Source organism: Lonchura striata, chromosome 6, assembly GCF_046129695.1.
Source record: "Lonchura striata isolate bLonStr1 chromosome 6, bLonStr1.mat, whole genome shotgun sequence".
Taxonomy (NCBI): Eukaryota; Metazoa; Chordata; class Aves; order Passeriformes; family Estrildidae; genus Lonchura; species Lonchura striata.
The window spans coordinates 2244655-2258210 of NC_134608.1; the positions used below are offsets into that span (position 1 = coordinate 2244655).

At 51.8% G+C, this 13556-nt stretch overlaps 1 protein-coding gene across 1 annotated transcript in view; it reads right to left on the bottom strand.

Annotated features, from left to right (window-relative positions):
- Positions 1 to 13556, bottom strand: part of NIN (ninein) — a 60757-nt gene that overhangs the window by 38890 nt on the left and 8311 nt on the right. Inside the window, exons 3-4 of the mRNA XM_077783879.1 lie at positions 9872 to 9953; positions 2682 to 2845 (exon numbers count right to left, since the gene is read on the bottom strand). Of these exons, the coding sequence (XP_077640005.1) occupies positions 2682 to 2845; positions 9872 to 9953 (246 nt within the window). The remainder of the gene's footprint in view (positions 1 to 2681; positions 2846 to 9871; positions 9954 to 13556) is intronic.

The following is a 13556-nucleotide window of genomic DNA, read 5'->3' on the forward strand; positions in this document are numbered from 1 at the left end:
GGCCGGCGCGTGCGGGGAGCAGATGGCTCTGGACTCTGAATGCTGCGCAGCATCTGCAGCCTGGAACGGGGCAGCAGCCACCTCTCTCTCCCCCCCTGCCATCTGCTCCAGCCAGCCAGACCTTTGTTCTCCCCGGGAATATATTGCTAATTAACATGGTGATCAGCAGCGCATGCCACGAGGTGAGTCCTTGCTCCCCGCCGCTGATGGATTTGGCTCTTCCCAGATCCACACAGCAGCTCCCCGGGCTGAGCAGCCTAAGCAGAGACCCCCCCAAAAATAAGCTGTCAAATCCCCACACTTGGCTTTTCCAAGTGCCTTCAGCTCCAAAGCACCAGTCACAGCAGTGAGGCACTTTTTCTGGGAGCAGGCACTATCCTGAGCTGGTAATCACAAATCCTGGGTTTCCAGGACAGGCCCACTTTTGGGAGTCTCACACTGAGGACCCAAAAGCAGGAGTTTCAACCCGAGCCTCCTGGAATGTTTTGCTTCAATGCCAGGACATGCTGGAAACAATTCAGAAACACACAGAGCACGGGAGCAAGTGGAAGTGAAGGGACAGAACTGGGATGTGCCAGCAGATTCAAAAACCTCAAAGTCAAGGCTTGGAGCAACCTGGACTAGTGGGAATTGTCCCTGCCCGTGGTAGAAGGTTGGAATGAGATGGGCTTTAGGGTCCCTTCCAACCCAAACCATCCTGGGATTCCATGAACCTGCAAGTAGGAGGGACCTGTCCCAGAGCAGAGCCAGCAGCTGGGGAAGGGGAGGTGGTGGATGGATGCTCAGCGAGGTCTGGAAGTCAGCACAGCCAGCATCCACAGGGACAAGCTCCTGCAGGTCAGAGGGACCCTCAGGATGCCACCAGCACCCCCCTACTCACAGCAGGGTTAATGCCAAATCCACACCCAGCTGCTCATTCCCTTCCCCATCCCCTGGGGATGGAGGTCAGGGAGCCTCCCTGGGCAGCCTTCCAGCCTTCTCCCCTCGTGTTTACCAGGGCAGGCAGGGAGGGAAGGAAACCTCTCAGCCACAGCCTGAGCCCTTTTAATTGGCACTGCTTGGGAGCAAGCACCAATTAAGCCATCCTGCCCCAGTTCTCAGGCCAGGGACGGGCTTGCAGAACGCCAGCAGCGTGTTTGTACACACAACAGCAGAGAGCAGGGCAAAAGCTGCTCCCCGGGCCAAATCCCAAGGAATCAGTGCACCAGGAGCCTCCAACACCCCCCCTGGGACCCCACAACACCTTCCAGCAAGTCATTTCCACGCATACCAAGAGGATCTGCTTTGCTTTGGAGACAGCAATGCTGATAAAAGTAGGGATTTCACAACTTCAGCCTGTTTTTTGCTCCACTTGCAAAGGAATTAACCATGCCACCAGCCCAAAAGGTGCAACAGGCATTCCCAGCAGGAGACTGAGCCAGCCCCCACGGCACAGCTGGGTTAATTAACTGACCTTGTTAATGGACTACCCTTTTACACCTCTGTGACAGCTAAAACCAAGGGGTAGGATCAGAGTAGCCTCTTCCACCAAGGACATCACTTCCCTGGGGAGTGTGGGCGGATTAACATCGATTCCAAGGTCAGGGCAGCCCATGTGGCCAACACCAGGAGATGGATGAGCATCCCTGGGGTGGTGAGCAAAGGTCACCACAGGAGCAGGGAAAAGCAGCTGGGAGTGGTGGAAAAGCTTTGCTTTGAGGTGTTGCTCTGGGGTTTTGTTATCATTTTTAAGCTCAGCTGCACAGGAATAACACAGAAACCACGGGAATTAGGAGCTCCTTCCTTGTTTTCTCACACAGGGTTGGGTGTCCCCCTACAACAGCAGCTGCAGAGGCTCCCAGCTCCAAGGGGAGGGAGAAAGCAGCAGTGCTTCTCCTTCCCAGTGGAAAAACTCCCACCACATGCTCCTGAATCAACAATACTTGGCACAGCAGGGCAGGCTGGAAGCAGCCCAGCTCCAGGGAAATGCTGTTGTGGCTGTGCTCTAACACACAGCACCAATTGCAACCACTCGGCTCCTTTGGCTTTCCTGTCTGGGGAAGCAAGAGAAGATTCTGGGATTGAAAGCACTGGCACAAAGAGAGCCACAAATCCGGAGCACAAAACCAGGAATGGGGATTTTTTTTTTGGGGGGGGGAGCAATTAGATGCCACTGTCCCAAAGCAGCTGCTGGCTGTGGGGCTCTGGGGCTCACCACCCCTTCTGCTGGAGCCACGGCCGGATTTTGGCAGCTGCACTAATGGATGTGGACGTGCTCCTTCTGCTCCCAGCCCACACCTCGTTAGGCACGGAGGCAGCAGCTCAGCCCTTGCTTAATTGCTGGCCCACGCTCCAGCCAGGAGCCAGCAGTGCCAGGAGCCAGCAGTGCCAGGAGCACATCACCCCAGCTCCTTCCCTGCTTCCCACAGCACATGGAGCAAGGGAGCCACGCCTGGCATGGCTGATCCCCAACGAGAATGGCCACTAAAGGCACTGGGACATCCCCACCCCCTTTGGATGTGGGCAGCAGCCACGTCCAGAGGTGCCAAGGCCACCCCAACGCCCATCCTAGGGACGGGCAAGGAGAGCGGCCGATGCCTTTGCTGGGAATGCTCCAAGCACATCCCAACCCCTCTGGATGTGAGGAGCAGCGATGCCCAGAGGTGCCAAGGCCAGCCCAGCACCCACCCCTCCCTGCTGACCTCCTGGCTGGCAGCAATGTGTGCAGGATGTGCCTCCTCGCCCAGGGGCTCGATGACCGTCACCTCGGCAAAGTCCTCCACCGACTCCCGGAACTCCGGCAGGGAACGGCGCCCGTAGCGTTTGCCACCTTTGATGTACTTGGGCTGTGCTTCTGGGGAGGAATCTGAGGAATCCAAGCACAAAACACATCAGCAATGGGATTTCTGAGCTCTCTCTGGGCCGGTTTGTTGGTTCAGCAGAATTTTGAGCACCCGGCTGCCGCCACCATTGCAAACGCCAATGGCAGCTCCGTGCCTGGATCACCACTGCCCTCACCCAGGTGCTGGGTCTGATGGTTAGATTTAGTGCTGCTCCCTGCCAAAAAAAGCTGCCACAAAGTAGAATCTTCCTCTTCCTCACCCTTCCCCAATTCCCAGATCAAGTTAACAGGATTGGGGGGGGGAAAACCCTCCATCTTGCCAGGAGCCTTGGATGGAAAAGTCCATCAGGCCTCTCCTCCTCACACTCGTCTCCATCAGCAGCACCAGGAGGTTTAATTAGGGACAGAGTTGCACTGAGGCAGCTCAAGTCTCCAGACCCTGCAGACACCTGGGCGGCCGCTGCTGCTTTCCGTGGGCTTGAATTTCAGCTCCATTAAAAATGCCCAAACGAGCGGGTGAGCAGAAAAAAATTGGGCAAGTTTGGAGCCTCTCGGGGGCCGACAGGAGCAGCTGATGGTGGGGCAGGTCCCAGCCTGTGCTGAGCAGCCAAAGCCAACTGCAAGATCTAAATAACCCTTTGGAGTCATCATCTAATTACAGGGGCTCCACATTCCCCGGCTCCAGCTTCCCCCAGCAAGCTCCTGCCTTTGGGGACTGAATTATCTGGGAGCACTCGCAGGCGAGGATCAAAACAAAACAAAAAAATAAATAATCACGTTTTGGGCTGTTTTCAGTGAGAATCCTCCGACGTCTGGAGCAGGGGGCAAATTAAACCAGGACCAAATTAACCAGGGATTCAATTAGGGGAAGGCTCCGTGCCACGCTTTGTTTCAGTGTTTGCTAACCTGACTGCCGAAACCCCCCAGGACTCCATCATCTTTTATTTTCTGCCACTCGTGGTGGCGAGAGCAGCTTTTGAAAATTTTATTTGCAGAAGGCTCTGATATAAAAGAAATGCAAGAGTGCAATACTAATAAGGCACAGGGAAGCTGTTCCACCACTGACAAAGGATGCACAGAAAGCAGCGGGTCTCCAAACCCCCTCACCCAAATGCCTCCTCGGATAATATTCCTTTAGATATGGAAGAAAAGGCTTCAAGCTTGTTAGAGGGGGGAGAAAAAAAAAAAAATTCCACAACTTAGCTATGCAATGAATTATAAAATACACAGGCTGAGGAGTGCTTTGATTCCTGCAGCCCCGCTCTCCATCCAGCCTCGGCGCAGCTCTAGGGAACAAACCCGGCGCCCGTGTTTGAACAAGGCCATTTTAACAAGATTTGCTGCAGCTGGGACTCAGCACATGAAAGTTGGCCGATGGAGTGCACCGATAGAAAAATCAGGAGGAGCCAGGCTGATTAAGGAAGAGCCCCAGAACAAAAGCAAACCTTATCACTCCTATTAAAGCCCGCCCGGTGGTGAACAATCTCCATCCAGCAGCTCTCTCTGAAATGCTAATATTTGTGGCTACTCATTCACCCAGTTATTTTCTCCCTCCCACACAAGAGAGGGCTGGGGGCTTTGTTTTTCTTCAGAAATCATTTTTATTATTCCTAAGACAGAGCCGTACCTCCATCTGTCTTTGGAGAGATAGAGGAGGGGGAAGAAGCTGGAATTTAGCAACAGTGAAGCTGCAGCTGAATTTCCTTCTGGATTTCCCGAAGAATCCCGTTTCCATCCCCGCCACACTGACTGTGTTTCCCCACTGCTGCAGCTGGAAATTCAGTGGTTTAGTGGAAGTGTTCCTGCTCTTGGCAGGGGGCTGGAATGAGATGCTTTTCAAAGTCCAAGCCAAGCCAAGCTGCTCTGTGGCTCTCAGAAACACAAGTGCCCCCTGCAAGCACAGCAAAGGGAAGCACAGGAGCATCTCCCCACTCCTGTGCTTTCAGCATCTGCAGGCTGGCAGCTCATTTCTCTCTTCTCTGTGCTCTGAGCACCACGGGTGAGCTTGTTTGCCTTTTGTAATTAAAAACCTGTGAAGCTCAAGGAGATCCCCGAGAGGGAAAGGTGACCCTCCACAGCTTGAGGAGAACAAAGTTTGCTCCAACTTCCAAACCAGCTGTGCCTGAGCCCAGCTGCTGAGGGGATCCCCAGCTCAGGCACCCTGAAATCCCATTTCCAGAGCCAGGCTGCTTTTGTTAGCACTGCTCTTCCCTTACCACATCCTGCAGTCCCATCCCTGGAAGCACAAATCCCTCTCCTTTCCAGCACCATCACCTCCCAACCAGGTGGACACAGACACCTCCCACACCTGCAGCATCCTCTAAAGGCCTCTCCATCTCCTGCCTTCCCAACCCAACCCCCCAGCAGAGCACCTGGTGCTCTGCATGTTCCCACCATTCCCAATATTTAGGGAATACTGAGCACACACAAATCTAAAAAGCAGCCATCCATGCTTCCTGAATGCAGGAAATTCATTGATGAGCTGAACAGCTTCTCACTCCCAGCCACAACTGAGGAGGAAGGGTAAGAGACTCATTAAGGTTGGAAAAGACCTCCAAGGTCATCAAGTCCAACCTTAGAGCTGCTCAAGCCCCATGTGCTTCCAGAGGCACAGGAGGAGCTCCAAGGAGGTGTCAAAATCAAGCCTCCCACTGAAGCAGATGCCCATGGGACAGCCCTGTGTGCTGTTTATCCCCAAAAATGCCAAATATCCCCCTGAACAGAGCAGGGGACGCCCTGCTACCCACTCCTCCCCCCAGAGCAGGGTGAGATGCAGCTGCCCAGACCCCCACTATGGTGTGGCTGACAAATCACCAGGAAAGGGGGAAAAAGAGAGAAATAAAATAGGTTGAGCCCTCCCTACTCCCTACAGCCCTTGGCAAAGCGTGGGCTCAGTAAAACCCACCCCAGAGCTGGTGCCTAATTAGCCACTGGGGTCTGATCTGCCCCCCTGAACTGCCCCCAGGCTGAGGGCAAGAGGAGGAGGCTGAGAGAAGAAGCCTCTCACCTTCCTGCCCACTGCCCAGAGGCTTTGTGGCCCTCCAAGTGCCCCTGAAATGAATCAAGCCCCCCTAAATCTGCATTTCACGAGACCTCCCTGATTTAAGCGCCGTGGACAGGAACCATCAATTCCCTCTCTCACTCTCCCCCCATCCATCCCAGCAGTGAAACCTCTCCATGGCTGGAGATTTACACTTGATTTTCTGCCTTTCTGCACCAGATAAGTAATTTCAAAATCCTGCTCTGCCCTCAGATGGGGAGGAAGGGGGGGCATCAAAGCCCTGCAGCGCAGACAAAAGGGGGTTTAGAGCAGGAGCACCCTCATCCCACAGCCTTTAGAGGTGAAATTAATTTCTCTGCTGCTTAAGATCAGGGAGGGAGGGATGCTCCCACTGCTGGGCACAGCACAAGGCAGCCAGGATCTGCTAAATCCTAATCCCCCAAGGCACCAGGTATGTCTGAACTCCTCCAAGTCCTATTTCATAATTCAGCCTCAGCAGTGGAGGAAGAGAGGAGTCGTGGTAGGGTCGCCATAATCCAAAACCAATGGGTTTTGACCCAAAAATACTCTGTGGCATCAGCCACCCCTGTCTGGGCTGTGACACTGGTTTTATCCCAGTGTTGCAGCCACTTGAGCAACCTTTCCCCCATGGATGAGGTCCTTTCCCCTCCAGCCCCTCCTGTTAGAGGGCACTTCTGCTGTCTCCAGAAGGAGAAGGAAAAAATGGGGAAGGAAAAAACCCCAAAACCCTCGTGACTGTGGGGATGATGGCGTCAAACTGCTCTTTAATTTCTCCTGGGTGTTCCTGTAATCCTGCACTCCACCCCATAATCCCTCCCTAGGCCAGCTTCCACGCACTTTTTATTTATTAATGGGAAGGGAAAAAAGCCTGGTTTTTTTCTTCCCTAATCACCTACACAACTGCTCTTATTTTTTTTTCTTTTCCCCAGCCTTAAATCTATTTTATTGCCCACGGATCGCTGCAGCAGTGAGGGGACAAAGAGCAGCGGTGGCATCAGCACCCAGCCCGGTCCCACGGACCTCAAGAGCTAAAATAGTCATGATTTTAAACCACATTCAAGCTTTTTTTCTGCTTTTCCTGGAATCTCCCCAGCCCTCTTCCCGGCAGAGGCGGGCTTTGCCCAGCCAGCTGATGCTCTGGGTCACAGCTGGGTCTGTGTCCCCACACTGACACCCTCGAGGGGACAGAGCTGATCCCAGCACCTCTGGAACTCTGCCTGCCTCAGTTTCCAGGGCTGCTTCCCTGCAGCACCATCCTCCCTGCCAGCCTTGCCTTTGCAAAGGCAATTCAGCCTCTCTGCCAAGACAAGAAAAATAATAGATAAATTTATCAGCTGCTCTCTGCAAGCCTGAGTGCTTCTCCCACCTGCCACTTCCTCCCGAAATGAGGAAACCCCCGTGGCCGCTCCTGCAGGAACTGCAGCACTGCTGGTTCCTTGTCCCCAGCCCCCGTGACCCCAGAGCCCTGCCACAGAATCAGTTTGGGTGGAAGGGGCCTTGAAAACCATCTCCTGCCATGGCTGGGGCATCTTCCACCATCCCAGGTTGCTCCCAGCCCTGTCCAACCTGGCCTTGGGCACTGCCAGGGATCCAGGGGCAGCCACAGCATCTCTGGGCACCCTGTGCCAGGGCATCCCCACCCTCCCAGGGAGGAATTCCTTCCCAATATCCCACCCATCCCTGCCCTCTGGCAGCTCAAATCCTGCCACACCAGCCCCTTGTGGATAATCCCTTTCTTTTGGGTCCCTTCAGGTACTGGAAAGGGCTGTAAGGTGTTCCCAAAGCTTCTCCAATCCAAAAAAACCCAAATTTCTGAGCTTTTCCTCACAGCAGAGGGGCTGCATCCCTCTGTGTCCCCATGTCCTTCCTGTCACCTTCTTTGTGCCCACTCCTCCTCCCTGAGCTGACAGCACCCTTGGGGACAGGGACATGCCATCCCCTTGGCCGTGGCACCCAGACACCACAAAACCCCCAGTGCTCCCCACTGAGCCTCCCACCACCCAAATCCCTGCAGAAAACCACCACAGCAAACTCCCCAGATGCTGCAAACAGCCTTAAAAATCTCTGCTTCTCCCCCCTCCCCTCCTCCAATCCCCCCCCCCCCCAAATTAAATTTTCATTTAAATGATACAATTTAGAGCTCTTAACTCAATTTTCCCCCTAGCCCGGGGCAGGCTGGAACACCAGCATTTCCACACTCCCTGACAGTCTGACACCAACAGCACAAAGCTGCTTGTTCTCCAAATCTCCAGTTTGATCTAAATTAAAAGAAGCAAAGACTTTGGCGTTAACCAACCTGTCAAAATGCATTAAAAATAAAATGCCTGCCAGGCCTGCCTGGCTCTGGCTCCCTACCTGTACCCCACACCCTTTGATTCCCTGCCATTCCAACCCCACTCTGACAGGAGTGTCCCCAAGGAGAGCTCTCCAGCTTGTCATTTCCCCTGTGATAACCCCAAATGTAGCTGTTTCTGGAAGATTTATTTACATTTCAATCAAGCTGGAGCTTCTCAGCCATATGATACCCCAATAAATGCAGAATGCTGGATTAGTTCTGCCTCGCTGGGGCTGATTCCTGCTCCTTCCCAAGGGGTTGGAAGAGATGCTCCCCCCCTGAGCACCCACTGACCTGCACTTGCAAATTCCATTAGGGAATGCTGGGTACAAGAGCTGCCACCACCCCTCTCGAAGCATTAAAGAGCTTTGCAAATGAGAGGTGGAAAATAAAAATAATCCATCAATCACACCTCTCCAGCCCTGTGGATTTTGCATCCTATTGAAAGGGGAAAGTTGTTGTTTTGCTGGCAGGCTGCTCTCTCCAGAGTGGGATGCTCCAGCTGAGATTGATGCTCCAGGAGAGCAAACCTGGAAAATTCTCTCTCTCCTTTTGCTAAGCTGTTTTCTCCTTGGGGGATTTGGCTCCCCTGCTGCTCCAGAGACAGGATTAGGGATTTACATACAGGTGTGGCACCAGCTGGAGCTGCAGGGGCTCAGCCCTCAGCACGGCCCCACAGCTCCCAGGCCCTGGTGCAGGGGGGAAAACACAAGCTGAAACCATAACTCCTGCCAAGGAAAGCCTAAAAATGCCCCATTTTCAAGGCACACTGAAACAAAGCAAGGAAAACACTGAGGACTTACAGCAGAGCCCCTGGAAGTGTCTAAGGCCAGGTCGGATGGCACCTGGAGCAGCCTGGGATGGTGGAAGGTGTCCCTGCCCATGGCAGGGGGTGGAACTGGTCTCTTCCCACTGAAACCATCCTGGAATTCTCTGACCAGCCCCAACCTGGTTTCTCAGGGGCTTCACTTGCTCAGGAACACCTCTGGAAGAGTCTGAGTGTTTCCTGGGAGAAACCCAGAGGAGCTTCCTACACCCCACCCATCTCAGACACAAGGAAAGAGAATAAAATAATAATAATAAAAAAAACCACATTAAACCAACACCAGCCCCAGCAGCAGCAGGAAATCAGCATTTGTCTGCCTGGCCATAACTCCCTGCTCCTAAAGCATCCCTGGCCACCAGGAGTGGTGTGGGGTGGAGAGCTGAGCCATGTCCCAGGTGCAGCTGCCTGCCCACAGCCATCCTGGGCCTCTCTGGGCATCCAGACCATGGGAATGGGATAGAAATACCCAATGGCTCTCAAAACACCTGTGTACACGGTCCCACAACAAAGCTCATCTCCATTTTTGGAAAGAATCCGTTTCTCACCCTTCATCCAAACTGGTAATAAAGTAGCATCTTTTATTTTTATAAATAAAGAATTAAAATATAAATTTAAATATTAAAAAAATAAATATACTAATATCAATAATAAAAATAAACAAATAATTTTATTTTTCTCAATCTTATATTAAACCTCTCAGTTACCCCAGCTCTACAAAAACTACAACACCTTTTTGCCCAGGATCAGCCTTTTCTGCTTGGATGGCAGCACCTAAAAAGCACTTTCTCTTCTAAGTTCTTCTGTGAGAGCCACCCAGAGCTGCTTTGCCAATGAAAATGTACTATTTTAGCTAATTTCAGTATTTACCTGGTTCTTGGAAGTGCTCTTCATTTGACAGGGTTCTGGATAAGATGAGGATAAGTGCTTCTTTAAACTGATCAAAGTGGACCTGTGTGAAAAAAAAAATTAAAAAAACAAAAGGAAGGAAAGAAGCAATCAGATGGTGCAGGGAGTTAAATATGAGGCCCAAATCCAGCAGGAAGATGGGCAGCAGTGGGAATCACTCCGATCACCACACCAAGGAACCCTGGAGAGGTGACAGCAAGGGACGTGCAGACACAGGCAGCACCTCTGGGCACGTGGGAACAATTCTTGCGACCACAGAAGGACCCAAAGGCAGATTCCAGCCACAGATTCCAGATTCCAGGGTTTTTCCATCGAGCACGAAGGCAGAAGAAAGGGAGCAGTTCATCCATCCCTGGAGGTGACCTGGCCAGGGTTGGTGGCTTCTCCAAGGAGACCACTCCTGCTCAGGGATGAATGAACATTCCCTTGTGGAAATGCTCCACTGCCCTAATTCAGCTTCAAAAACCCCTTCCCAATGTGGATGGCAGAAAAATCCCTCCCTTTCCAGGGCAGCTCCTGTATTTCTGGGAGGGCTGAGCTAGGAATACCAAGCCTGGAGTGAAGCTGGGAAAAACAGAGATGATCCTTCCACTGAAGGTTTTTTTTTCCTTCCTCCTTTTTTTTATTTTATTTTTTTTTCCCCATCTGTGCCTTCCTGGAAAGCCTCCTGCCTCCCAGCCAGACACAGCCACGGAGGCTGCAGCATCCTCCCCAGCCTGCTGGGGAATGTCAGCAATTCCAGCCTTGGGACACAGACCCAGGGACAGCTGGGGAAGCTATTTGACATGGGTCAGTAGCCAGGCAGGGCTGGCTGCTGCCATTTCTCTTGGCTAAATAAATCTTGGGAGAATTTTTAGCACGGAACAAAAAGATTTTGTAGTTTAAAAAAATCCCAGCAAGGCTGCTCTGGCTGGCAGAGGGATTTTCATGCTGCTGGAGGAGGCACGAGCAGCAAAGTTCAGGTCTGAAGGTCTCCAGCCTGTTTCTGGGGGCTCAAATAAGCTCAGAAAAATCCCAGCAAACTCCCTGGTAGGGAGGGACACAGGTGAGCCATGGAGGTACAGGGGAGCACCTCATGCCACAGCTCAGGCGGTGCCAATCACCCCTGAGGCTTTAAACACTTTTAAACGTGTTTTTTTAAACACAATTAAAAAATATGTTCAGCACAGAAGCTCATCAGGAATGCCTTCATCTGAATACTAATTGCTGCCATCCATTTCCAGACACTGGTGTACTTCAAAAAGGCCAGTGTACAGAGAGAGGAGAATTTCTCAGATTAAAAAAAAAGAAAAAAAAAACCTTGACATTTAGACTAAATGAGGATGAATAAAAGATGAGGGTGTTCAAATTACAGGTTCCCTCCCCATGGGATGCTCTCAGGAATCAATGGACAGAGCCAATCCCTTGGGTGGGTGCTGGGGCTGGCACCTCAGAAGAAAACAAGATCCACTTTGCATCCCTCACGCAACCACATGGAATTAAATAAATAAAATCAAACCACCAGGGCAGGTGTGCAGCACCACTGACATCACCTGCTTTGCATAATGAGCCCACAACTCCTGTCTGCACTAATGAGGAGCCCTGACCCTGGTCAGAAGCATTTGAGACCCTGGCAGGCAGCTGCAAATAGCTGTGATTTTGGGTTTGAGCCATGGGATGAGTTACCAACTTTGGAGGTGGAACAAGAAGTCACAAAAGTTTAGATATTAGAGTAGAGGTAGTTACAAAGTAGAGGGGAGAATTTTTTAGTATTGTACAGGGGGGTTTTAGCACCTGTACAGGGGGGTTTTTACTTGGTACATGGGGGTCAGAGGTTTTAAGATGGATTTGGGATTTGGGCCTGCCCTGTCCTCCCTCTTTCTCCTTCCTTGCCTCCATGCTCTTGGTGATGTTGGCACTCACAGATTGGTTTAGAATAGAAAAGCACCATTTAATATAGGTAATAGGCATTGGGAAAAACTGTAACCATGTAACATGTAATGTATGATATAAAAGATAGAAAAGCACCATTTAATATAGGTAATAGGCATTGGGGGATAAACTGTAACCATGTAACACGTAATGTACCATATAAAAGAGAGCAGCAGCCCTGGCGGGGAGAGAAGAAGCAGTCGGGGTCAGAGAGGATGTCAGGGTGTGTGTGTGCCTCTGCCTGAGCTCTGAGCAAACCACAGCAGCCTAAGGAGAAAATCTTTTAGATAACTTGCAATAAACTGCCTTGAGACTGAACAACAGAGACTGCTGAGCCTTTCTTTGGAAGCTCAGGTTGGAGGAGAGACTTTTCCACCACACGGAGCCCCAAACCAGGCTGGGGTTCCCACACCAGGCCTCCACCCCTGTGGGAATCCAGAGCTTCCCTCTGGCTGCCCTGGGACCCTGGCAGGGGTCAGGAACCCCCTGGACAGAGCCCCCAGAGACACTGGCTGTGATCCCTGTCCATGGAAAAGAGTTTTCAATCTTACAGGATCAATTACCAGCTCTGAGGGTTTGATATAAGGAATAATTAAGTGTGGCATGGGTGCAAAAGTAAAATTTTAGGATTCTAGATGAGGGGTCCAAAGGGGACAAGATGGAGGAAATTGGGTGTGCCTTGTCCTTTTTCTCCTCCTTCATGCCCTCCATGTCTCACTGTGGTGTTGGCATTTTTCTGTTGGTTCAGGCTGGGGACACACTGTCCAACGTAGGTGACAGATATTGGCACATTCTTGTAAATGCAGCCCAGGGAGTTTCTGGTATTTAATGTTTGTCACATCCCACTGAGGGCAGAGCCCCACACGCTGCCCTGCAGGACAGAGCTGGGCAGGGCAGCAGAACATGTGAGAGATAAACAGAATAAACAACCTGGAAACCAGCACAGACCAATTATGGCTTCTGCTTTGGCAGGGGGCTGACAGACAGAGACTTTTACAATCTCAGAATCATCAACAGCACAGATTCTACACCCCCAGTGCAGCCAGGGCAGCAGGATCACTGTGGGCACAGGGGAGGATATTTTGCAGGAGGTCACAGCTGTGGCACTGAAGGAGCTGGGAGGGAAGCCCAGCCTGGCTGTCCTTGCTGCAGGCTGTGAATGCAGTGGTGCAGGTGAAACCTGAGCTCCCATCCCTGCCCAAGGACAGCTCCAAGGACAGGCCCTGCACCGGGCCTGGAGGTGCCCAACTTCACAGAATCCCAGGAGGATTTGGGTTGGAAAGGACCTTAAAGCTCATCTCATCTGCCTGCCATGGCAGGGACACCTTCCACTACCCCAGGGTGCTCCAAGCCCTGGCCAGCCTGGCCTTGGACACTGCCAGGGATAGGAATGACTTCCAGGGCTCATCCCCATCCTTGCACATCACCCACTGGTGGAACTCAAAATGTCCCTCAGACATTTTTAGAGGTTCCAGGGCCTGGTCAGAAGCATTTGAGACCCTGGCAGGCAGCTGCAAACAGCTGTGATTTTGGGTTTGAGCCATGGAATGAGTTACCAACTTTGGAGGTGGAACAAGCAGTCACAAAGGGTTAGATAGGATAGTAAAAGTAGTTACAAAACAGAGGGGAAATTTTTTTAGTATTGTACAGGGGAGTTTTAGCACCTGTCCAGGGGGGTTTTTACTTTGTACATGGGGGTCAGAAGTTCTAAGATGGAGGAAAGTGGGCTGATCCT